Below are 26933 nucleotides of genomic sequence, written 5' to 3'. Positions count from 1 at the left end.
TAACACAAGCTCGTGCAATCTGATTAACGACGCTGGGGAAGAGTGGCTCAGCATCACTCACATGCTCACTTCTTAATCTGCTCTCATGCTGCTGATCACCCAGAAAGAAGTCGCACCCCCTTTGCTGGTGAGTCATCTCGCGGATGCTCGTCCTCTTAATCGCTTAATCCTCCAAGAGCAGCCGACGTCAGCACAAGGGCTGTGGGCGCTCCCCAGCCTGGCCTCTACCGGGGGGTTCAGGCCTCCAGCTGATCACAGACCGCTGGCTTCCACCACTTCCCAGTGCTTTTAAAACAAACGGCCTTTCCTTAGACCCCAGTGAAAGTCAACACCTTTACACGGCTACAGGAGGACGTGGCTTTCTGGCCAACCAGAGCATCACATGCAGCTGCAGGGGACGAGCCAGCTCATGGACAACCCCTCCTTCTCCTCCTCTGCACCACGTGCCACTCTGCAGACCACCAAAGGTGGTAACAGTTTTAAACTAAAAGAAGGAATATTTAGGCTACATATAAGGAAGAATTTTTTTTACACTGAGGGTGGTGAGCCCCTGGCCCAGGTTGCCCAGAGAAGCTGTGGCTGCCCCATCCCTGGAGGGGTTCAAGGCCAGGTTGGACGGGGCTTGGAGCAACCTGGGCTGGTGGGAGGTGTCCCTGCCCAGGGCAGGGGGTGGCACCGGGGGGGCTTTAAGGTCCCTTCCAGCCCAAACCGCTCTATGATTGTAGGAAAAATTAGTTGTGCAACAGACAAATAAAATCGAAATTAAGAGGCAATACAATACCGATTATTACTTCTAACATGTTGGGCAGTGCTAGTGAACCATGCCTGAACATCGCCTGATTTCGAGTCACGCCTGCACCATTTTGCAGAAGGTCACAAGTAAATTAAGGATGGCTATCCCAAAATCTGTCAAAATTATTCACTCTTTTTATCACTGTTTATACTTCGAAGAATAAAATATGCACTCACACAGTGCAATTTGAGGCCCAATGCTGAACACTCATCACACTTAGATTGCACTGTACCAGAGAATAATTTTCTCAGATTTATTACCAAGAGTGGTTCCCAGCAGGCAGCAAACCCCCGGCTCCCACTGGCGGGCTGCGGAGCATCCTCTTCCCTGGGAGAAGCAGGGTCACCTCCTGAGCAGGCCACCCCACCACGCGGCACATCTCGCGGAGCAGCTGGGAGCATCACGGACCATCCGGGGACTAATGATCCCAGCGGCACCCACAAGTCAGGTGGTTCATCCTACCTGAGACTAAACACCCGCTGAAAGAGGGGAAAATGACCGAGAAATACACTTCTGGGGTTTTAAAAATTGTCCAATTACTGCTGCTGATGGTACCTGAGCTTTAGGTCTAAAAATCCACTTTACTGCTCAACCGGCAGTCAGCACCTGTAATAGCCAAGTATGAGTTTTAATTCATAGGTCCTGCCTGAATTGCTGTTTCCATAGGAACAAGGCCATTTTGGTAAAAATAAGGTGTTTTAACAACTATTTTATTACTTTCTCACACTTTTATTTTCCAGCCTGACAATATTGTACAAAACCTTATTATTTGACACTTGTTAGATGAGTTCTTTCGTTGCCGTAAAACCATGTTTCACTTTATTTTGTCACAGTTAAACTGGAAACCCTACTGCAGCTTTTATTTTTCATTACAATTGCAAGTTTCAATAGTAGATTACTTTCCTGGATGTAAAAAAAGCCATTTGCTCGTTTGATTGCTATTCTATCTGTAGCTATCTTTAAACCAACCCATTCAAGAGCTTTTAGAAGTCAGCCGAGGTACAACTCAATAGAATATTTTTAACAGTGAATTATCTGAATTTTAAAGAGACTTCAGTTCTTGGTGTACTGGAATCATCAGATTATTAGGGATGTCTGCGAGACCCAGCTCCAGGCAGCTTTGCTGGAAAACACAGCACCGAGGAACAAACACGTTTCTTGGAAAGAAATAAGGAAAAAAAAAAAAAAAAAAAAAAGCTTTTTCTACTCTACGTGCAAGTGATAAGTGATGATGGGAAGTTTCCTTCAACTACTGCATACTAATTAATTACTCCAAAATATTAGTCACAAACCTCACTTTCCCCATATGCTACTCAATTTAAAATAAATTTGTAATGGTGAAGATACACATTCAGAATAGCAATGCCCCTTGGGAAAGACTTAGAGAAAACAGAACCTGCTCCAAATAAGGGCTAAATAAGACACAGAGAAGGCACACAACCACTTTGTTCCTCTCTCCAAAACCACGTCATCTCCTTAGCGCCGCCCCCCTCCGCACAGCGCACTGACTGTTTTAATTGATGGTTTATTTAATAACCGGTTCCTACCTCGCCAAGTGAGTAATAGCGCCGGGGAATCTGGGAGTCAGGATAGATGTTCTCCAAGTACCAGGAGAAGGGTTTGCACTTCAGATTTTCTCTCAGTGCTTTTCTGACGGATACATCGCCATAATCCACCTTAACAACACCTGGAATTGTTAAGAGAATAGATGATCAAAGCACAGTTTCTGTAAAGCTGCGCAGCATAAATCACAGCTCCTTCTCTCCTTGTCACCATTTCCTTTTTGTCAATACCCATTTGCTGGAATTATGCGAACTCCTGTGCAGCTGCTACACCATACATCTTTACAAGCCTTAAATAATTAATTTAGCAAATTGAAATGCTTGAAAAATTACATTTTTTTCCTCTTCAGAGATAATTTATCGATCTGGAAAGGCAGGACCACTGGACTCCATGATTTCTTCATATTCCAAAATATTCAAGAAACCCATTCACTTTCTTACAAAGTGTTTTTTCCAAAGCGTACTGCTGGTGTTTCCCAGCACTCCGAGAAATAACTCGGATGAGGCACGGCTCTTTTACTGATGAAATCCAGACCATTCCTTGGGAGATCTCACCAGAAAGGACACATCCTCCATCCTGAGGAACCACATTTCTCCCTCCCTCAGGAGTTTAAAACACTACTTCAGAGTTTAAAACACTATTGAACCCGTCAACCTGCAACATCCTTTTCAATCCCAAGACACTCCGGCGAGGGACAGCTCGGGAAGGGACCGTGTGTCACACACAGAAACACAAAGGCCAGTATTAAGGTGCTTGGCCAACTTGAGTTATTAAGGAGAACCAAAAAAACCAAAAAGCATGTTGAATATTCTCCGTAGCCGAATTTAATCTAATTTTAGATGTGAGCTATCATCCAAAGAAACAGCGGCAGGCAAAGCATTAGTAACTGCCAGCACTCAGCCGGAACAGTCTGAAAGCCGCTCCCAGATTTCTATCGGAAACACACGGTGCGCTTCCATCATCTTCTGCTTTCCATTATTTATGGGATCTTATTTTGAAATCATCGTAGAGGTGAAGCTCCAAGGACATCAGCATATTCTGCCAGGAAATCACGCCCCCGAGCACAAGACGATACCAATCTTTAAAGAAATTCAGTAGAAAACAACAGGGAAACCATCCCTCACTTTTAACAAAAACTTAACTTGTTTTGGATAACCACTCTTACCCATATTTCCAGAAACGTACTGGTTAGATCTTTGACCAATTAGGCTTGCGTATCATGATGTTATTCTAGGATATGATGTAATTCTAGCTAATTAACTAAAATACAGGATACTACAAATGAGTGCTACAGGCTGAGATGGAGGCGGGTGCTCCTGGGACGCACTTCAGCCTGATGAGAACGGCCGGGGGCGACTGGTGCCTCACCAGCTCCGGAGCAGCAAAAACTCCTCGGAAACCAAATGTTCTTGGTTGGAGCCAAGAAATTAAGCAGTGCTTACTCAAGCATTAGGAAAGCATGAAATTTTAACCTTCGGTAAACAGAATTATTCACATAAAACCTTCAACCGTAACCCAGACGAAGAACCTAAATCATAATAACTTAGGGGATGGCGGAACAGCGAAGACAACTCAAATCCAGGTTAAATCCAGGAACAAGCTGGGCTCGGGGCACACGGGGGCTGGAAAGGACAGAGACGGACAGGAGCCTTCCTCTGCTCTGCAACTCTCAGAACATCTTCTGGGCTACGGTACGTTCAGGAAGGTATTTGGGGAGGTTTTATAAAATTCTTAAAAGACTAAAACATTTATTATTTTTTCCCCAGGAAACAGAGGTAATTTATCAGCTGTTCTGCAATCAAGGAGATTGATCACAGAGTCTCATTTAACTCTGTTTCAGGGACATAAAGCACCAAAAGTTCAGTATTACCGTTGTTATTTAATGTTTTACTTTTTCAAATAGGAATTTTTCTCTAAGTACAGCTCATGCAGCCACTAATTTAACTCATACCACCTACAACACCAAGGCGCTTAACCCCTGCGCTTCCATCGATTAGCATCTTCCGGCTGTTCTGTTGCGGTGTGTCTGTATTCGCCACGGACGGCCCAAAGGGGAGCCGCAGGGAGAGCACAGACAGACGGTGACACCGGTTTTGCTGCGTTCTGTCATTTGTACGTGCCAATGGTGGGACACCAAGGTCTTCCTGCGCGATGTGTGCTACACAGGACGGAGCTGAAAACATCTCTGCTTTCAGAAAAGAGACTTTATTTAAAAAAAAAAAAAAAAAAAAAAAAAAAAAAAAAAAAAAAAAGATGTTTTCCAGGCAAGCTTTTATGGGCGAGTGGGGGTCTGTGATTGCTGCCTCTTCCGGAGGAGGAGACGCGCACTACTACTATTATTTGTGCTACTCAACCCTTATCTGTAATTAAGCTAATCTTCCTCACGGGGAGGCACTGGAAGTGTCAGGAGAAAAGCAGTATCTGTGTTTCGGAGTGCTTTGTACTGTGAGGATCTGCTGAAGCTGAGCGTGAGGAAAAAGGATATTAACGCCGTTAGAGTCTGGGATGGCACAACACCGCCCTCCCCCACCGCACGCACACGTCGGTACTCACATTACAAACCAAATCAGAAACACTCTCTCTCTATGAAAACACCCTGTGGATTCACCAAACACCTTGTTTCTATTTTGCTTTACAATTCTTACTGGGATTTCTATTTCCACGTTTGGCTCAGCCCTGCAGTTGCTGGAACAGAAAAAAGCAATAAACCTTTTTCCACTCAATCTGACTCAACTTCATACTTGAGTTTTCTCTAATTAAACAAACTCCAGCAAAATAAAATTCTGGTTTTACATTTTAATTCAACTTAGCCCCGGAGGTGGGGAGTCCTCAGTGGGTTTGCCATGCTCACCTCACTGGGGAAGGTTTCTCTTAAGGCTCTTCAGATGCCACCAGAGATGTGGAGACCGCGGCCATGTGCCCCCCAGCACAGTGATAATACTCCCCGCTACAGCCCTGGCAGCTTCTCCCTTCCCAAAGCTCCTTTATTATAGATATTCTGCATCTTGCAGGAACTGGGCCGGCTCATTTCAGCAGCATTCCCTCCCGCGGCGCGTAGCCCTGCCAGCACGTACACCCCGCTTTGCCTGCAAGCAAGGACCTCATCCCTATGGATCTCCAGTCGACCTCTGCAGTCCCTTCTGCTTAATTTAAAACCAAGCTATTATGAATCAATACCTATTTACTGTCACTACTTGCTAAATAATCGATGGGACTCAGAGGAAATATAAAAATAATTAATGACTAATATGTCTGCTTACACTTAACACAAGTAAAATGTCCTTGGGGGCAAAAAAAAAAAAAAAAAAGGAAACATCACAAGAAGCTACAGAAAGCATAGCCTGCAAAAGAATGGATTTGGATTAAAAATATCTCAAGAAAGCAGCAGATTGTTTTAACAGAGCAGCAGATGCGCTCCAAGTAGAACAAAGTAAACGGCTGCAGCACCGCAGTACACCTGCGTTTTTTCTCTAATGGGCACGTCCCAAAAGCTGGCACACAAGGACGCAGTCTCAAAACTGGCTAAAGGCATCATTTCTGCTGGATGAGACGTGAAAAACCCACCAGAGAGGCCAGTCAATGCGCACCCCTCTGCAGCTCGGCTTTGGGGACCTGCATGGCCTTGCTCATTATCCAAGGGACCCAGCTCGGATTATGCCGGGACCCAGCTCATTATCCGAGGAAACCCCTTTACATGAGGAAGCCGAGAACCACCTGAGAGGCCACTGGGAACCTCCAGAGATGGAGATGGTTTCATCTGATTTTTGCTTTTTCTCCTGCCAAAACAGCGTTCAAAATTACATTGTGCCTGCCAGGATGAAAGACGGCAAAGAGCTAAATTAAAACTGAGTCTGCAGCACCGGGATGGCTGCGCGGGACACGTCACGGAGAAGCAACCACAACACTTGCTAATAATTTGGGAAAAATCCTAGTTGCTGGATTTATGTGATTCAAGCGGTGCCTGGAAGGATGCTTTTCTCCAGCACGTTCTGCTGCCTTTTCCTGCACGGAGACAGAGGGAAGCTCCTGCAATGGGAAGCAGGGGCTTGCAGCATCCCATCGCCCCGGGAGCGGCGGGCAGGCTTCCCACCGCTTCAGGAGCCAGGGAAAACAACACACGTCCAGCAAAATCACACACGGAACGCTCTACGCTTCGAAAATCCAGTATCCGTATCAAAAGCAGACATGTTAATTGGTAACACAGGCATTTTCTAATTAGCTGAAACATTAATTCCTTGGCATGTTTTATTTATATTGCCAAACCCCACAAATAACTCAGTAAAAAATAAAACAAACAAAAAATGTGCTAAGTCAAAAAAAACCAAACCAACCCACCACCCACCCTCCTCCCCCTTCCTATATCAATTCATGAGTGATTTAAGATAAATATAGATAGTGGCTTCCTAATATAAAATACAGTACGGAATGAAGATTCTGAGCTTTTCGTGGGAAAACATCAGTTATACATACTCAGAGAAAATACGCTTTAGAATTTCCAACACAAAAAAATTCTTATTACTCCAGAAAATGAGTCAATACTGTCAATATCTCTGCGAATACAGCATCGCTTGACAGCGTGTGGAAATTTTAAAGCTTATTCTATGGCAAAAGATAAAGACTTTAGATGTTGTTTTACCCTGTAAACGCACCTGTAATGTACGTCACTAACACACGCTTATTTTAGAGACAGACAGAGGCTTAGTGAGGCCAATGAGCTCCTGTGTTGGCAACTCTGCCCAGACCCTAAAGAAAAAAATATCCATTTTACTGAAATAGAAATCAATGGGAACATTATTATGGATAAAATTAATCCTGCATTAAGATGTTTCGCAGTCCGCATCTCAGGAAGGCTTTTAAGAGAAGGCAGAGTTTAAAAGAAACCTCTGACTTTTGCTTTAAACACCCAGCACCAAAGAGTAAAAATTAAGTAGTAAAACTATTGAGGTACCAGAAGAATTTTGACAGTGAAAACATTTTTTCCTGTGGAAACCATAAACCCTGCTACATTACAGCTCTTCTTTGAATAAAAAAATATATGGAAAATTAAGTGTTCCTGGGAAATTCTCTGTCTTTTACTGACGTGCAAGAGTGACACGAGTGAAAACTGCACTACTGGCACTAGAGCACGGCCAGAACTAATTTTTTTCAAGAATATTTGTTAAAAAAGTTATTTTTATACCTGGAAAAAGTACCAATACGTTCATGCTGTTTTCTAATTTAAACATTCATTTTCCATTGACATTCAATATTACGACTAGACAAGTGGGTCACCACCGATCTCTATTTTGCAGGTATCTGAGATGAGTCTCACTTTTAACGTCCAGGCAGCCCTATAAAACAGGACTGTTTCCCAACTCAGGAATTTTAGGGATAAAATACGAATTCAGCCTCTCTCCCCAATGTGTTCAAAGATATGTTTTATATCACCTGGTATTTCAATACTGGGCACGAGGGTATGTTTCCTATTCCGTTTGTATTACATGTAAAGTAATAAAGGTTTTATTTCTACTCTTCCCTATCAGCTGAAAAGCTCCGTTAAGTCATCAGAGATTTGTCACGTGCCCCACAAGGGACACCTTTAAGAAAAAATAAGCCAAAGCAGCCGGGCTGGCTGGCAATGAGCCGGCAACGATCTGCCAACCCCTGCTTTACGCTCCACTTTATTACAAATTTAATAAAATGCTCTTTGCAAGTATCAGCGCTACAAACGACACAAAAGATAAAACGCGAACTGGATCTGTCCTCATTCCTGTATGTTAATTACAGGGGAGCACTTCTCTGTTTGTTGGTCTACAAATGTCACCTTTCCGCCTTCAAAACCCAAGGATGTACCCAAAGGAGGGCTCCCGCCTCGGGAGGGAGGGTTTAAGCTCCCCTTTAAGCGCAGCTTTAGGCTGGGGCAGCATTAACCTTACAGTCAAGACCTTTGGCACAACCGCAAGGCAGGAAAACCCAAAATCTCACACACACACCCCCCCATAGGTACCTTTGAATTAATTAGTTTTTGGGCTCATCCGTCTCTAAGTCAAACATTAATTCTCAAGGCAGTAGCCTTGAGACACACATAATTTTTACTTGAAAAGTTAAGAAACAGTAAATAACACTATAAAGGGTAAGTATCTTGCAGCACAAATGCTTGTATTCAGTATTTTTGGGGGGGTTGGGGTGGTTTTCAATCCGAGAAGCTCAGTGCGCAAGGACTAGCCATGTAATTCAGGTTTTCCCACGCGCATTTCACTGGGGGATGGTAACATCAAAGGTTAAATGAACTAATTTCGGAATTAGTGCACGTGCAGCTCTGGCAGTCCTCTAGCCCTAAAATGCTAAAAAGGTAAGGGGAAAGTGAAAATGTTTATCAAGAGCTCTTACTTCCTAAATTGACACAGTCATTATCAACCTCATTATATAATTACACTTGAAAGGGGGATCGCACATCATCTGCTGAGCAAACCGCAGTAAAACACAAGCACTTACCTAGTAATCCCAAATTACAAGTATAAAGGACTACGCTTAAACTCTCAATAATGCTTTAAATAAAGTGCTTGAAAAATAACGTAACTTTGCATTTTAGCCTTACTTTAATAGACTAGGCAGGACACGGGAATCGCACATTAACTGATTATTAAGAAGATAAAGTGGTTTAGCAACGCACTGAGCGTACAGAGAAACTGAACTGCTCCGTGCATTATCTTCTTCAGCTGACTCTGCAAACGCCGGCCTATTCTGAGCATGTAATTATTGCCATTCCCTGATTAGATACAGTATTTTAATGCATAAATTGACATAACTGCCTGCATTTAGGAATATACGGGCTGTGTGGAAGGAGAGAGGCTGGAACGAGTTGAGAAAGAAGGGAATAAGGCTGAATGGAACAGCGCGCAGGGTGACTGGACCAGGCTGGGGTGGCACAACGTACACGTGAATCCGCCTGGGGATACCTCCACGTGCTTATTTGTGCTGGAAACAATCAAATAAACCCTGTGGTTTTGCACAGGGAGAGAGAATGATGTTGGTAAAATAGCGAAGAGTTACCTGGTGCGTGATCCTGCACTGCTGATTTGTATCCATTACGCTGAGAGTTTAACGGGTAACAGTGAAAATCACAGAAAGCCGACTGCTGAATGTACTAACAGAGATTAGTTATTATTAAGCCATTAGGGGTTTTTTTGTGAGAGATGCCAATAAAAGACCGCTGTGGAAGGGAGGAGGAAGAATCACCGAAAGTGGGTGAACACGCCGCCCTTGGCGTTGCATTGGGCACCTTCTGGCTCGCCGGGATGAGGGTGGCCATCCCCCGGTTGGGCACTTTGCATTCCCTGGAGCCAGGGAAGGACACTTTTTGCAGTCAGAAAATTGCGAGGATTTGTACCGCTTTAGGAGGAAAGTCTCTTCTACCAGCTCAGTTACCCGGCACCGCTCTAACCTCGTCAAAAACGAGACGGGCTTTGGAGCGCCGCTGACGCCAACTGTAACGTGGGCAACACGCGGCAGCTCCTCTGTTTTTAGAGCAAATTCAGATATTTCTCCTCTTTTCTAAGAGATTTCCTTTAATCCCATTTGAAGTGTATCCAGCACTTCTGAGATTGTTTTTTTTGAACTCTCCTGAATTATTTGGCTCTTCGAGCTCCAGGCTGTAATCACGCTGCAGACTCTTCCTTAGGCTCCTGCCAAGGAAAAGTCAGAGCTCCTTGTCAAGTAAAATACTTATACTAAAACAAAAAGGTGTTAAGTGTTCCTCGCTACAATTACATTTTGCTATTTTTTTTAAGATTGTATTCTTATCCATATGCAGTTTCTACAAAGACTAGGGAAGGCGGCAATTTTAAATATGTCTAAGACCACAAAAGTGTCAGATGGGCTCTTCTTCGGTGGAGTTATATTTTTACAAGCCGAGGGCCTCAAGAAAACAATTCCTAGCTCAGCTGATCAAGACTTTTACCTTGCAATACAATTACTAGGTGTGCACCCTAATTATGCCGAGATACATTTAACACGACGCCACTGTGAACAACCATTGGTTCCTCCTTCTCTTAGGACATCATCTAAGAAATCAAATTAATCAGGTCCCAGAGGGGCCGCGGGTAAATGAGTGTGCGCTGGTAGATAATAGCTTCAGAGACCTAATTACTGAAATGCAACTTGTTCTCCAACAGAATTATCTAGAGATCTCCATTTTTCAGATTAATAAACTAAGAGAAATGCATGCCAGACAAAAGGATATAAAACCAGTTTAATAATATTGGGACAAATTTCTGACATTTAGAAATTACCTGTTTTTTTTAAAAAAAACCATCTACTATTTCCTATGCATTTTTATTGAGATAATTTTTGAAGTTAAAATGTTACTAATTTTATTTTCTAAAACCCCTAACACATTTCTCCTCCATTTGCTTCTTAATCCTGTGGAACATCGTCATCACATTTTGATCATCAATTGATCCAGCACATTCAGAAATAACTTCAAAAAAGATCAGAAAGTATAAAGGAGACCGATACTGAAATCCTTTCCAGTGACTGAAACAGCAACAGCCATTAAGTTTAGAATTAAACATCTTGTCCTGCCCACATCACCACTGCTGATCTAATTTCCCCCTTCTATTTCAATAAAATTTTGCCCACAGGTTTTCTATTTGAATTTTGTATCAAAATCTTGTGCAAATACGCAAATGCGTAACTGCGTAAAGAAGAGAGGGTACATTTAGAAGCGCTAAATTTCTGCTGATTTGTGCTCATTTCAGAAGCAAATAGCAGTTTTGTTCACAGAAAGACAAGTAATAACTTAACATTAAATACAAAAAGTGCACTGGCATTTCACCCTAACTTCTCTAATAAAAAGAAAATGGTTTCTTTAAATTTGTCGTAACAGAAAATGAATCATTTTATCCTGCATTGGCTCCACAGTTGTCCCTATAACTAACAATTGCAAGCAAATGACCGAGAAATTACTGACTTGGGCCCCTGCCCACAGAGGGGGGGGTGAAGAAGAGCTGAAGCGGAGCCACCACGACACCCCCCCCTCTTGGGTGCCAAAAGCTCCCTGGGGCCGTTTGCCATCGCTGGGTGAAGGTATCTCAAGGTGGGCCACCCGTCCCACGGGGATGGCCACCAGCAAGGAGCACAGCAGTGGGGGTGACAGAGGGATGTCCACCAGGTGGGCCAGGGGAGGAAGGGGTGGGCCAGGAGAGCGCTGGCCGCGGGGAGGGAGAGCTCGCCCATGTGCAGCACAGTTCAGCAGACGCGATGATCATAGAATCATGGAACCTTCATGGCTGGAAAGGACCTTTGAGATCATCGAGTGCAACCAAACAATGTACAATCTCTGCCACTAGAGCATGCCCTGAAGTGCCACATCTAGACGTTTCTTAAACACCTCTAGGGATGGGGACTCAACCCGCTCCCTGGGCAGCTGTTCCAGTGCCTGACCACTCTTCCAGTAAAGTCATTCTTCCTAATATCTAATCTAAACCTCCCCTGCTGCAGCTTCAGCCCATTTCCTCTGGTCCTGTCATTATTCCCCTGGGAGAAGAGGCCAACCCCCACCTCTCTACACCCTCCTTTCAGGGAGTTGTAGAGGGCAATGAGGTCTCCCCTCAGCCTCCTCTTCTCCAAGCTCAACATGCCCAGCTCCCTCAGCCTCTCCTCACATGCCCTGGTCTCCAGACCCCTCCCCAGCCTGGTCGCTCTCCTCTGGACACGCTCCAGCACCTCAATGTCCCTCTTGTACAGAGGGGCCCAGAACTGGACACAGCACTCGAGGTGAGGCCTCACCAGTGCCCAGTACAGAGGCACGGTCACTTCCCTGCTCCTGCTGGCCACGCTATTCCTGATACAAGCCAGGATGCTGTTGGCCTTCTTGGCCACCTGGGCACACTGCTGGCTCGTGTTAAGCTGGCTCCACCAGCACCCCCAGGTCCTTTTCTGCCGGGCAGCTTTCCAGCCACTCTGCCCCAAGCCTGTAGCGTTGCTTGGGGTTGTTGTGACCAAAATGCAGGACCCGGCACTTGGCCTTATTAAACCTCACACAGTTGGCCTTGGCCCGTCGATCCAGCCTGTCCAGGGCCCTCTGTAGAGCCTTCCTACCCTCCAGCAGATCAACACTCCCACCCAGTTTGGTGTCGCCTGCGAACTTACTGAGGGTGCACTCAATCCCCTCATCCAGATCATTGATGAAGATATGAAACAAAACCAGCCCCAAAACGGAGCCCTGAGGGACACCACTGGTGACCGGCCGCCAAGAGGATTTCACCCCATTGATCCCAACTCTCTGGGCACGGCCATCCAGCCAGTTTTTAACCCAGCAAAGAGTACACTTGTCTCTGCCATGATTCGCCAGCTTCTCCAGGAGAATGCTGTGGGGGACGGTGTCAAAGGCCTTACCAATGATCTCCCCGCCTGGCCCAGGGGAGCTAATGAGAAGGGGAGACCTGGTAACTTATGGCTTTAAGAGGGTCTCCTCAACGATTGCACGAGGGCCGGCATAACCCCAGCACTGCCCTATAATCCACCAGGAACGCAGAGCAACTTAAATGGGTCGAAAACACAGCTTCCTCCTCCCCTCCCCAGGTAGCAGAATTCACACGTATTAAATGCTGGCCCATAAGCCCCTTTTGCTTCTTCTAACCAAGTTCTTATTTTTATCACCAGTAGCTAAATGCATGCTTAAGCCCGGACACACCGGGGGTGCAGAGGGAACGTCCCCCCATACAGTCCTGCACCTACAGCCGAAATACTGCAGGGTGGGTTTCATTCCTGCCTTACGATCTTCCCATCTCTTCCAACGGAGGCTGCGTTTTGAGAGCCGCCTTAGCATCATGCTGGTACAAAAGGAAGGGCAAAAAGGACCCCAGCCCTGGGGAAATTCTGATAGGGGAACTGATAGAGAAATCTCCTCCTTGGGCTGAAGGAGGAAAACTCTGCCTCCACCAGCGGCATTTCCTGCGGAAAGCGGTATTTGCAATGCATGGTGTCCCACTGGATGTCAGCCTGCTGAAAAAAATGGTTCGTTAAAGATAGCCTTGCATTTATATCTGTGCTTAGGAGCCTAAATTTAAATGGCCTAGGGCAAGAATTGGTCTTTTCAATGGGAGAAGGGCTGTCTCTCACCTTGGAAGCCAGCTGATGAAATGCAGGTTAGAAAGTCTAACATTGGACATCCAAGTTAAAAAACGCTGCTGACAAAATCCTCCCCCGCTGCTTGCTGAAACCTAGGAAATGTAAAGGCAGCCGCAGAGCTGACTGTTCAAAGCGATTTCAGAAGCTCCTGAATAATCTGTAATTCCCATCCAAGATACAAGTGCTAATGAGGAACCTTCAAAATGCACATTCATTTGACCTCTGCCATGGCAGGTGCTCCTCTAGACAGAGCTTCACAACGGCTTCTGCCATCAAAAGCAACTGCGTGTTTCTAAATCCCAATATTGGGCGTTTTCTACCCAGCTGAAGCCAGCGGGATACTGGCCAGGTCAGAAGATGACATGTCAGTATTCACCACTCCTCCAAACCCGGAGAGCATCCATCCGTCCCTCCGTCCATCCCTCCCCTTGACGGAAGATGGCCAACACCAAGTAACGCCCTGTGACAGCAGCATCCCACAGACAGCTCCAGGCTGGGACCAGCAGCAGAAAGCATTCAGGTCCCAGTTTACATCATCCAACACGCTCCTCATTATCCAGTTGCAAAACTAAATCTCCGATTTAAAATACTTTGATCTGCAGAGGTACGATGGCATCGCTCAATTTACACGGCATCCTGCAATGTGTGTGCTCCGATAGATGGAAACTTCTTACTGCCACTTCTCTGAGTTTCATTTTCTTTTAACTGGGTGGTTCCAAATCAATCCACTGCATCGGAGGTGTGACATGTCAAATTGGTTCAGCAGCAGAGCAGCGACAGTCTGTAGGGAGGGGGATTGCTCCAGGTTTTCCAGATGCACTGGAGAAACAGTCACTCTGGTCAAAGGTAAGTTTAAATTGGATATATTTTCCCATAGCCTTTTTATTTTAATTTCTACATACGAACTTAACCTTCTGCTCAGCGCTGAATTCCTCACTCCAACAACTCAGAAGAAATTTTGTGGAAAAAAGGATTAAAAAAAAAAATAATAGGGAGTCTTGCTGTAACCAAAGGGCCCCTTGCTTAGAAGATCCCAAAACAAAAAGAAAAGTAACAGCAGAGGCGGGGGGTGGGGGGGGAAGAAAAACTTCTGATCCAGGATGTGGAGTGTTGCATTCAGGAATTTGAAAATTAAAACACGCACAATTTGGAAGCATTTTTTAACTGAAACATTAACACATTTTTAGAAAAGTACACAGCAGCCATTTTATGTGGCACTCTGTTTAAAATGGGAATTTTTAAATTATTCTACCATGTACATCGCTATTCTAGTCACCTTCAAACGCATTTTGCTAATATCTCATTTAAAATGTATTGTATTTTAAATAGCCGTTAGTATGATATTTTTAGAGCTTGAGCTCACCTAAATGCTCTAACTCCTAATCAGCCCAGAAGAACTTGCTGTCAAGGCAGAAAATAAAAGCACAGAGAGCGCAAAGTACCCACCACACGCGCCCTGTGGTGCACGTCCACTGGCAGGGCTTCCCTCGCCCTCTCAAGAAAATGTACGCTTTCCGAGTGAATTATTAGAAATGCATTTCGTTCAACAAAAATGCAATGGGAACCCAGCATTATGAGACTGCACAAAAAAAAGAAGTTAATAAGGGCGAGCTGAATTGAAGACTGGCTGATCCCATGTGATGTATTTAGGGTTTGAACTTGACTGCCTCTTTCCTGGGTTTTGAATTCACTTTTACATCAGAGTAGACATTCAGTTATCAGCATTATAGTTATTTTTTCCAATTTTTCCCCTTCCTCTTGCAGGAGAACAGAAACTAATCATGTCAGAAACAGTCAGCCAAATGTCCTGTCACACGCCCTACTCCTTCAGCTGTAATTGGGTAGATAAAATTACCAGTGACAAAGGGACACAACCCTGCCTCCCTCACACAACGCTCCACTCCCACACCGAAGAGGACCAGGTCGATGTGGTTGTTCTTCACTCAGGGTATGTTTATCCTCTGCGTTTTGTTAAATCCAGTGCAGGTGAAATCCACGGAGCACTCGCAGGCGCTGTGGCAGGGGATGTCCGTATGGGCAGCACCGTGAGCGATGACAAACACCAGCAGCTTTAATGGCGGACCTGTTCCTCCAGACGAAGGCAGCAGCTCATCCTCGCCATGACTCAGAACAAACACCGCCAGCAGAGGACAAACAGGATCTGAAGATACCGATGGCTCCTGGAGACTCTGCTCTGCCCTCCAGGAATCCAGGCGCTCTGCCCCCCTATGAAAGGCAGTCTGGAGAGCAATGGTGGTTCCCTTGGTGGCTATTTTGGCTCTTGTTACAAGTCACAAAGTCAGAACATTTAGTCTTCTTCCATGGTTTCATCCCTCCTACCGGACCAAGAAACCTCTCCTCGTGGCTGTTCCCTGGAGAGAAGTTTTTCTTGAGGAGACCAGATCTTTCTCCTTAGAGGTCCTCCTCTGTCCCTGCTGCCAGAGCACCGCGAGAAGCTGCCCCCGAGAAGGTGTTTCAAAAGGACAGAGGAAACCTGCCTGCGCCTCCCTCCCTTACCACGCAACGGCCCAACGCTTCCCGAAAACACTCAATGCCAACCCAAACCTCTCATTGGTGGGGACCATCAGTCTGCTGACATTTTTTAAAAGATTTGTTTCATGCTTGCATCTTTTGGTTACATACATATTTATATACACCTATATTTAGTGTATGTATATGGTATAGATATATAAATATCTTTTCTACACCATTAACGGGGCACTTCAGACTTTTTTTAATGGTGCTTCAAATTTTTGGGCTTGATAAGCGTTTTCCAGGACAGACTCGGACTATTTTATGAGCACGTACTGTACAGTCACAGGACACGTGCGATAGCCCATGCAGAAACCAAGAGTTCCGACTTCACGGACTGCGATTACACATTGGCACCTGGCGACTGACTGAGACGTCCCGATCCCCTGGAAGAGTCAAAGCACCAGAGGAGCTCCTGGAAACAAGCGGGTCTGAAGCCAGGATCAGCTGAGGCATAATAACGGTAAACTGTGCCGGAGATGAAACGCCAAACTCATACGGGTAATAATATGGTCCGGGGTTTACTTCTTGGTGATAGCGAAAATTTAAACTGATTCTGTTGCTACAGAATTTAAATTGGAAGAAAGTTTCAAGATGGAAGAATGGGCAGATGACCCCAGAGCACACACCAGAACAGTGACAACAGCTTACACAGCCTACGGCTACTCTCTACCACAGACATTTAAAGCAGTAATTTATAAATACTATGAAAAATAGCTGCTTTCATACTTGACACGTTGTGTATCCTGGCTTTTGAACTCAAGCCATTTAGTTTTTATTAGCTGTATAATTTTGAGGTATCAGTAAAACTGTTTGCAGTAAAAAACCCACCCAGAATAGTTTTCCATTGCATATACAAGTCTTTGAAAGAAAAACAACATTATAAAGTATATTAACCTGATTTTTTTCATCTATCGCAGCCAAATCAAATTAGATAAAAAAATGGGGTGGCACATGGGGGTTTCGTGCTCCATTAAGCGCACTCATAGGGAGGCCATAATTATCTGTAGATAACAACATCCCCAGCTTTAATATAACAACATCAGGTTATTTCATCAAAACATGTACCCACAGTGTAACCCTTAACAACTGCTCTACGACCAAATAGGAATCTGGTTCTTATCTCACCTACTTGTGTGTGATATATGTGATCATGCTGTACGTAACTGTATGGGCCGTGTGCGCTATACTGAAATATAAGTGAAAATCGCCAATGAAAAGGAAGAGAAATCTGTATGATTAAAAGAGAATGTTTCTCTTAAGGACTGATACCTGGCCGTGGTGGGACAACAGGACATGGTGAGGACACTTCATGGCACTGAGTCCTGTGCTCCGAAGGGCTCCAAATGTCCCCGCAGTGACCCCGAGCACCTCCACTGCCCCCCCACTGACGCTCCTGAAGGGACCTTCAGGGCTCGTAAGGAAAATCTGGCCAAATTCTGCATTTCTTACCCAAAACGGGTCAATGAGCTTTCCTACTTGGTTGCAAACTAACATGAGGAGAATCACGTTCTGAAAAAAACCCTTATGATCTTCCGGAAAGGAGGAGCCTTAACTAATATTTTTTCCCTTAGGAACAGAATATAGAAAGTCGTGACACACGGGAAGGACATTCCCTTGAATTTTGAAAGCGCTGTGCTGTTATGTCTCAACTTTTAGTACATATACAAGCACACGTATCTACTCTTACCTACATGTACCTTACATTTAGACCTCCCTTTTTTCGGACAGCTTTACACATCATAATACGATCAGCAAAAGTTTCTTACCTGGGGATATTATGTAGAAGAAGTCCTTAAACTCATCCATCCAGACCTCTGCCAGCCTCCTGTTGTTCTTGTTGATGACGTGTCCCGTGCCCCCAGGGAAGGTGTAAGGTGTTGCCTTTCGGAAAACGTGGCCAACGTGCGAGCAGGTGACAATCTCAAGGGAGCCGCCGCACTGCCAGATCTGGAATTAAAATGCGCAGAAAATGTCGGCTACAACAAATACAAACCACGCCGAGTTCACAGCAGGAGGGTCTCTGACAGACAGGGTAGCAGCTATCCCCCGATTTATTCCCCCGGGCCACAATTCAACAGGGAATTTCAAGCAAAAATTTAAGGGAAACAGCCGGGGCACAAATCTTGATAGTAATGAAAGTGCACGGACTTGAACTGCAGCCTGAAAGCTTGTGTGAACGGCTCAGCTGGGGCCGTGTCCTTGCAGCACGGACACACGCGAACCACCCGCCCGAAAGGGGTGACGCTCTGGCGGGTTAAGTGCAGGGTACGCGTGTCAGCTCTCTATTTGGGTCAAATCCTATTTTCCAGGATTTGAAAATGTTTAAAGAAATAGGATGAAACTTTTACTTTTTTATATATATAAAAATATATATACATATTTATTTTTCAAAGCAGAATAATGTTCATGACCCTCCTGAGCAAAGGCACAGCAGACCTTGGTTAATCTCACAGGCAGCAGCAGAAAGCAGCAAGCACAGGTGCTCTGGACATCGCACAAGTGAAACACAATGCAAAACTTATGTTCCCAGGTTCATGTGCTGGTGAGTACCATGATCAACTCAAACAAAAAAAAAAAATTACAGACAAAGAAAAGAATTTGATGATCTCCTCCTAGATGCAAACTGTCCCTTTCCACCACTGGAGCCAAAATCTACGCTCTGAGCAAGCTCGGTGCCTTCAACACGACTGCTCAAGAATAAAAAAAAATAAAAATCATATAATCCTGGACTTTAATACTTTGTTGTTAAACGAAGTAAGATATTTTTCTGTCAGATCACTAGACTCTCGGTGTGATCTACATCAGCTTGTGTATTAACCGCTCTTCCGCAATCCCCCGTCTCTCTAGGCTCTGAGAAGAACTAGAGGAGAAACCACAGGAGGCCGAAGGTCCAGGTCTGCAGAACCGGAGGCAGAACGCAGGCAGGTGAGCAAAAGAGCAAGTACCGGGTCCCATGGGACACTTACAGCGCCACAGAGCCTCGCTGTTCTGCCAGACGCCACCGATTCCTTGGGACTCCCCCTCCACTGAGGCTCACGGACATTTCTGGCATCAGCAAAGGCATCGCCCGCTGCCCACGTCCTTACCTGGGCTCGTCCCACCCTTTGCTTTACCCTCCTCCAAAGCAGCCTGGAATTTACAATACCTCCTGGTAATAAAACACAGAGTTTAAGAACCGCTGGGTGTTTTAAATAGGAATGCTGGTACAGGCTTGCGGTAAGAGCTCCTCCACACAGACATAAGTTACCATAGCAACTTAATGTAGATTTTATTTAATTAGGGCTAAACCCTTTTATGTAATTTCATTAGTATGCTAAGGGATGTGTACCCTGTTGGGACAGGCAACGACAACATCAAAATATTCTTGCGTTTAACATTTGGCGTTTCGCAGCTCGGTGACAACGAGTCAGCTGAGGTGAAACTTCCAGCTGCTGGATGCCGGGGAAGGGAGCGGGAGCAGGACCGCAGTACACACCACCCACGTGTCCACGCGGGGCCTGGACGGGACAGTAACGTGCACACGCAATTTCAGGTGCGCTTTAACCCACGGTCTCTACCGAAGGGGACCAGCATCACACACACCCCCCAAAGGCTGGTCCTGCGTCTCCCCCTCCGACAGCTCTCCTGGCAGGAAATTCCTCCCACACTACCAATTTTTTAAAATATGTGTTCCTGTACGTTTCTTAAAGCACGTTTTTGGCTGCTCGCGGTACAATCTGCTATGTACTACGGTTGTCACAGGCACGCAGATGAACCTGCGCTCTGATCCGAAGAGAAGGACTTCTGTCTTTTCGGTACTATTAAAAAAAGCAACCCAACCTTCCTGGGTGTTCCCTGGCAAAATGACCGTTCTCCAGAAGTTCACGTGATGGTTCAGGATTGTGGAATTCTGGAGATCTGTTCACCGTATAGACAAGACACACTATGGTAATACATTTGATCACTCTTCATTGCACCTACGGTGAACACCAGAATTGTCCCTGAGGATCCTTTGCTGTTGAAGAGCTGCATGTGGACACACACCACCTCAATTCAGGTATTCGGTACCTGCCAGCCCCTTATACCGACACTGGTGGCTGCGCCATGTCCTACTCCAAAAATTTTGGACAGAAACTTATTGCAGTCCTTTTCATTTTAACATTCGTTACATTTTTTAATCCAGAAAAACCTCCAGGGAAACAACTTATTTGATCCCGTAGCTTGGGAATCAGATATTTCCAATGAATGGCATCTTTCCTCCAACATGCCTAGGTTTTTCTAACCATGGCGATGATTTTATGAATTATTGCTTTACTACAGTCCTTCTGGTCATCTCGGTTCTCTCTTCCCAGAAAAAGAACCACAAACGGAGTGTATTCTGGTACAAGACTGATGTATCTTCTTTTAAAAAAACCCCAAATTAACTCTAAAGTTCACACTGAAATATTCATAAGCCAGTTATTGGCACATCACAATTTTTAAGGCTCAAAGTGTCTTCCTCCCCTTCTCCTCTGAAGTTTAACCCTTCTCCCTCCACCTGAATGAACTCCCCAAACCCAGATATTCTTCCAGCCGTGGTACTTCAACCACACATCGACTCCCCCCCTGCACCTGCCAACCCAGCACGTTCCGCCCGTTTATTCCCCGCTTTTTGTGAAAAGCTACGTAGCAATAATGAACCATTCCAGCCGCACCTCTGCCGTTAAGAAACTCTATCGGTGACCTGTGCCCGACACCTCGTCCTTCATCTGCCCACCCACCAGTTCTTATTTATCTCCACCCTCTCCCGACTCAGCTCATGCCCAGAGTGCCGCTTACCGAGGTCTTTCGGGAAGAACAGACCCCGCAGACCCGCCACATTCCCTTGGTCTGGAAAATGAGCTGTCAGAGCCAGCAGGTGGTAATTTGGCTTCTAATAAGCCCATGCGAGACGAACCCACTTCCTATTTATCTTTTTGCTTACAAATATTAATTCCTTCAAAATTTGTGGTAGGGACACTGCATGCCATGGAATTAAAACTAAGGCTTGTAGTATTTGCACAAAAAAGCATATCCCTTTTTAAATATAGGCATTAATTATTTAGAACTACCTTTGATTTCACAGACGTTTTAAAACCATTCCTATTATTGCATAGAACGAGTGCATTAAACTCCAGCTGATCTCTGCGCAGCCCACTGTCAGCATTTCTTCTCTTCTGTCATTTTTGAACACCGAGTTGATGTCACTTTTTAAAGTTAAGAGCAAAATAAAACTAAAATCTCAGGTTACAGAGAAAAAAAACACCAAAAGCAAATGCTTTACATGTTAATAATTCTACTTCATTTTAAAAAATATTTCTTTACCTAAAGGGGTTCTTTCGGTACATGTGCATTTATTGACGATGGTGTTAGATTAAACATCTCTCACGTGTATGCACAGATCAAAGCTATGGTAAAAAAAAAAATCCCCAACAATTATTGCAGTCAGAAAGTAAGTTAAAACGTAAGCACGGTTATGTTAAATGCATTAAAGGCTGCTATGCAGTGATAAGTAAGGGGAAAAAATCCTGGAAACTCTAATACCAAAAAAATCTCTACAATGAAATCAATGGAACCAGTGTTTCTTGAATATTTTCCCTACAGAAACATAAGAATCCTGACTTACAGAAAAATTAATGCAGTCCAAAGAAAGGCAAAAATGTTGTATGCTTTAAATGTAAGCACACAAACATATTTTGAGTACAATTCACGAGCAAGCTGTGCTCCTAAAATTAGTCAATATAGCCAAACAGATAAGGAATATTGAAAAGCAGAAAGACAGATTTTCAATCTGTTTGCCAGGTGATTAGGGATTTCTATACCCCAAATTCCACTCGCCAGCACGCAAAGTTAATTTCAGCATCACGGTGCACTTCTGAGAATAATCTGTCAGGCACACACCCGTCCCAGCCTCGCCAGGAGGTGCACACTGCGATGCCCGCGATGGCACCGCGCTGCTCTTCCAGCCACCCAGGTCAAGGCTCCTGCTAAAAACTGTCTGCTTAAACGCTCTCTGCTTACACCTAGAATTTTGCCGCTGAAAGTTGAGACCTCACATAGAGTCAGGTTGAAAAACTGCTATGAACAACCTGTTGCGCAGATCTGGGAAAGCACCACCCATAGCACCCAGCCTCCTCAGCCTGTACATCAGGAGCACAGCCAGCGTCGGGATGCTCCTCCTGGTCCAGCAGCCGTTGCCAGGGACGGGACACGGCAGGGGACGGGGTTTGGGACAGCCTCTTCTGCCCCCCCGTGTGGGTCTGCGCAATGGGGATCCATTTGCACCTGCTATAATATGAGTATTTCTATTGATGGGACACTACGCCAAGTTACAAGTGAATTAAACGTCCTTGCTGTATCACTTTTATATCCTTACTATAACACTTCCTACAACAGTAAAAACAGAAATTTCAGAGATGAAGAACAACGTATCAATATATCACACTGCTTAGGAAATACACATAGAATCGTTGGTTGGAAGGGACCTTTCAGATCATCGAGTCCAACCATCGACCCAACACTGCCCAAACCCCCACCACCCCACGTCCCCCAGCACCACGTCTGCCCGGCTTTTAAACACCTCCAGGGATGGCGACTCCACCACTGCCCTGGGCAGCCTCTTCCAATGCTTGACAGCCCTTTCGGTGATGAAATCTTTCCCAATATCCATCCTAAACCTCCCCTGGAGCAACTTGAGGCCGTTTGCTCTTGTCCCATGGCCTGTTCCTTGGGAGCAGAGCCCATGGGAACACCTGCATACCCTCCTCTGCACTTCCAACAGCTGCCAGAAAACCAAAAGTAAACAGCATCTTACTCCTGTTCGAACAGGCATTTGCTTTCTCTAGCCTTGCTTTGGCCTATTTGGATTATTCTAAACAATAATCTTTTTTTTTTTTTTTCCCCCTGATGGACAGATTATTTTTAATACCCTTTCTGAAGCCGTATGAGCTCCTTTCTGACTATCAGGCTTTCAGGGCATTCTCTGATTGGGGAAAAAACACTTAAGAGAATTTAACTGAAAATTTAAAATGTTTAAGGAATTCTATACATAAAAATATGGTGAATATTTAAGATTAGATGAGATTTTCATTTACTAAAGTAGACTCTTACAGCTGTAAGAGATTCCTGCCAGGATTTGGGTTTTTTTTTTTTCCCCAACTGCTGTTATTAAAAGAGATCCTCCAAAAGGCATCATTAAAGACCGCTCGGCAACGAGCAGCGGCACAGCTGAAAGATGAAGAAGTATCGATTTACCCAGAAATAAGGGAATTGCACAGAGCCACAGCCCTCGCCACGCTACCGTGGGCTGTTTGATGGGAAGGACAGATGGACGGTCACCGTCTGCCGTCGGACCCTGCTGCCCGGGGCCATGCGGGACGTGGTGATGCTGGGGGACACCGGCACCGCGTCCAGCCCAGACATGGCCACCTGCCCCCCGAGACCAAGCCCACTGCGAACCCTTGTCATGGTCGCCATAGGGACAATGCCACCGCCGTCGCTGGCTGCAGACGGGACGGTCGCAGACATCAGCCAGAAAAGGCACTTTAGAAAATTTTTTGAGGATGCAGGGATTAGCAAAACAGGGATTTTGGGGTTTGTTTTCTGAATAGCAGACCAACACCAAAACTAACCCCCTCCCATTTGATGACAAAATTCTAACAAGAGCTCTAGAAAGCTCCCTCTGGCTCCTATTATAGTAATTTTCCAAAACAAGATTTAGTCTCAGCGCTTGCCTGACTGCGATGAGATATTCCAGAAAGCTGCCGGATAACTGCAGGTTTGCAGCGCGGCTGCTGCAGGAACCCCCCCAGCCCCTTGGCACTCTTTGCGACCAATTTTCTGCAGATGCTTTACATCAGATGGGTTTTTAAATGCAGACACCTTGGCATTTTATCGATCCGGCCGTACTTGATGTACTTGATTATTTGGTTGGTTTTCTTTACAGACGAAGGCTCTAAATACCGAGAAACAGCCTGGCGCGGCTGCCTGGCATTTCCACGCTGACCTCCCGGCGCTGGGAGCACATCTTTTTATTTCTGTTCTTGACACCATGGCCCCGTGTTAGGCTGGTGCAGCTTTCCAGGCTGGTAATGTTTCTTGAAGTTTAAGCGGGAAAATCTTCCAAAGACATAAAATAATGTTCTGTAAAATGATGCCCAAAGAGTTCATCAGAAAACCCATGCGCATCCTCTCCTTGCTCCCCCCATCTCAGCCTTAAGGAGTAAAATAAGAATAATGAGTAAAATAAGAATAAGCCCGTGCCTTTATCACCAGGGCTTTCTGCGGAGAGCACGGCTACTGTTGGTCTTCGTCTTGCCATATATTTTGGAATGAGATTTTCAATTTAAAGCTGAAATGAAGATCTCAAGATGGTATTCTCACAAAATTTATACAAGTCAAGCCCATCGCTGGCTTACTCACACAAGCACTGAATAGAAATTCAAGTCCAATTTGAAACGGGACTGAAGGAATGATTATTTAGGGAAGAAAAAAAGAAGAAAAACAAACCCTCCTATATATATATATATGTATATATATATTTTTTTTTTTTATATATATATAAAAAATATAAATTCTAGAAGTGGCCAGGAAGCAGAACCAGAAAAACTGCCCAAAGGCAGAGGTACCAGCTCATCCTGCACTACACAGGACCACAAACCCCACATCCTCCCCAGATGAGCCCCGAGGAGTTTCCCCGGCAGCTGCTGAGAGACAGAGCAGAACGGCACATGATGAAGACAAAAAATCACCAGCAAATTGCTAAACTTCTCAGGAAAGGCTTTCGAAATATATTAGCATTACTCGAGCAAGAGTCTGCATGAATATCCTAGTTAGGGGTTTCCTTAGCGTATGCTGGAAGCTGGACGCACGCTCACGTGCTGCTCTCAGCGGATCAAATGCTTTCTGCCAAAATGAATCTGTTGTGCCGGGGAGCTGAAAAAGGCCACGGCATCATAAATCATTTTATTCTGTTGCACTTACAAGGCCTGACAGAAAAACGATCAATATTTGTATCTTTGTTAAGAAAAATAGCCACTGCCAAAAGGAGCCCAGGGAGAATCAACTTCCATGTATTCTCCGATACAGACTCTTGACAAAAGTTGCCATTATTAGAGTTGGGTTTTCAGGGATTACCATTTTTATGATGCAAACCAGTGTTCTTCCAAAAGGAGAGTTAAATATTTTAGACTCTTCCCGAATGGGACCTTTCCATAGAAATGACCCAAAATTGGTCCTGGGAAAGGTTTTCTGTAAGTGACAACAAAGGCCAGCAATCCCAAGCGGCTTCCAGGCTCCCTCCGGCAGGGTTTAATGCACATCAGCAATTCTGGCCTTCAAATTTCAGTGCAGGAGGTGAACCTTGCTCCCCAGAAATCACACGCTCTGATCCGCGGTGAAACACGAGCAGCAGTAATAGGCAGGTTTGCTCTACGAGGGGCCCACGTTCAATGCTTTCAAGCAGTGCTGGCCACTCTCTGCTCCAGAGATCGCTTCCAAAGACGTGAAAAACAAGCCTACTAACAGACTTCAGTTAAAAATAAGCTCTTATACAGGGGCCTATATACATCCAAGGAATATTTTTAGGGGTCTATACACCAGAAAATGTTAAAACCCACTGATTTAAAACATCAACGCTCAGAAGAAGTAACTCTACCCTTCTGCTTTACTGGAAAGCGAACAATTATAGTTTATAGAAAATGGCCTGAAAATGCTTTCAAATTCTCAGTTGATCTTCTCTAGAAATACCTGCTTCACAAAAAATCTTCAAAGTAGTTTCTGTCGATAGAAAACAGTCTACCAGCCCTGGCTGAAGGCAAAAGACAAAGAAAAATAGGAAAGGCGGCAACCCCCATGCCGTGCTACGGGTACTAGGTAGGTACACCAGCGTTCACTTTGCATGCTTACTTAAAATGCATAAATCGTGATACATCAGAGATGTTCAAAGTAATTTTCAACACCCTTTCTAACAATTACTTATCAAAGACTCAATTTTTCAATTTTCCTTTATGTCTAAAAGACAACTACTAAACGCGTTTCACTCAAAGAGATTTTATTCTCGTCGTGGGCAACGTACCTATCCCCGGCAGAAATACAGTCACTTTTCTGCAGGACGCGACATTTCTCTCTCGGCTCTCACACAGAATAAAAATCCCAGCCAGAACTTGCAAGTTCATGACGACATACACTTTCAAAAATTTCTGTTAAAACATATATTTGAATATTTCTTTTTTACACTGTACAAATTTATATCTTATTTATGTCAGTTAGCATTTGCACTAGCTGGCGGAAAGCCTCGTTTCTTTTATAAAGAAATGCATTACTAAAATATATACATATATTATTTTGAAAGTGTAAAAATTTCCAAACAGTAATAAAACGTTTCATGCAGTAAAAAGGAACAAAATACTATAATGAGGCATCCCCAAACATCTTGAGAATTTAAATAAGCCATGACTTGCATGACAGCTAAAGCAGAAGCGCCCCGTCCGCGGCGCAGGGGCCGTTACAGCACAACTGTGGTTGTCGACAGAAAATGAAGGAAAACGGCAATTACCCTAAAAGACATTTCAAGATTCTCGCCACCCCAGATATCCATTCCTGCATCGTAAGTTCCTATCTCTTCAAAGTAGTTTCTGTCAATAGAAAATAGGCCACCAGCCATAGTAGGGGTCCTAGTTGAAAACAAACAGAAGAAAAAAAAAAAAAAAAAAGAGGAAAAAGAAAAGAAAAGAAAAAATACCTTTTGAAAGACACTGTGGAAGTTATTAAGTGACACTACAGTACATTTCACTACCTCAGACATTTTGACTATAAATATATTCTATGTACAGCAACTTAAATACAAGGTAGGAGCAGTAACAAGAGGGCTGGGCTGGCCGCTCGGGCAGAGCTCCCCCGGCCACGAGAGCGCTGCCCGAGGGGGAGCCGCAGC

At 44.7% G+C, this 26933-nt stretch overlaps 1 protein-coding gene across 2 annotated transcripts in view; it reads right to left on the bottom strand.

Annotated features, from left to right (window-relative positions):
• The window catches only part of GALNT13 (polypeptide N-acetylgalactosaminyltransferase 13), a 130837-nt gene that overhangs the window by 28892 nt on the left and 75012 nt on the right, over nucleotides 1-26933 (bottom strand). For both annotated transcript variants that reach the window (XM_074594246.1, XM_074594245.1), the window contains exons 8-10: nucleotides 26556-26673; nucleotides 17770-17950; nucleotides 2341-2480 (exon numbers count right to left, since the gene is read on the bottom strand). In XM_074594246.1, the coding sequence (XP_074450347.1) occupies nucleotides 2341-2480; nucleotides 17770-17950; nucleotides 26556-26673 (439 nt within the window). The remainder of the gene's footprint in view (nucleotides 1-2340; nucleotides 2481-17769; nucleotides 17951-26555; nucleotides 26674-26933) is intronic.

The sequence above is a fragment of the Larus michahellis genome, chromosome 7 (assembly GCF_964199755.1).
Source record: "Larus michahellis chromosome 7, bLarMic1.1, whole genome shotgun sequence".
In the NCBI taxonomy this organism is placed as follows: domain Eukaryota; kingdom Metazoa; phylum Chordata; class Aves; order Charadriiformes; family Laridae; genus Larus; species Larus michahellis.
This window is presented reverse-complemented; position numbering and strand designations above follow the sequence as displayed.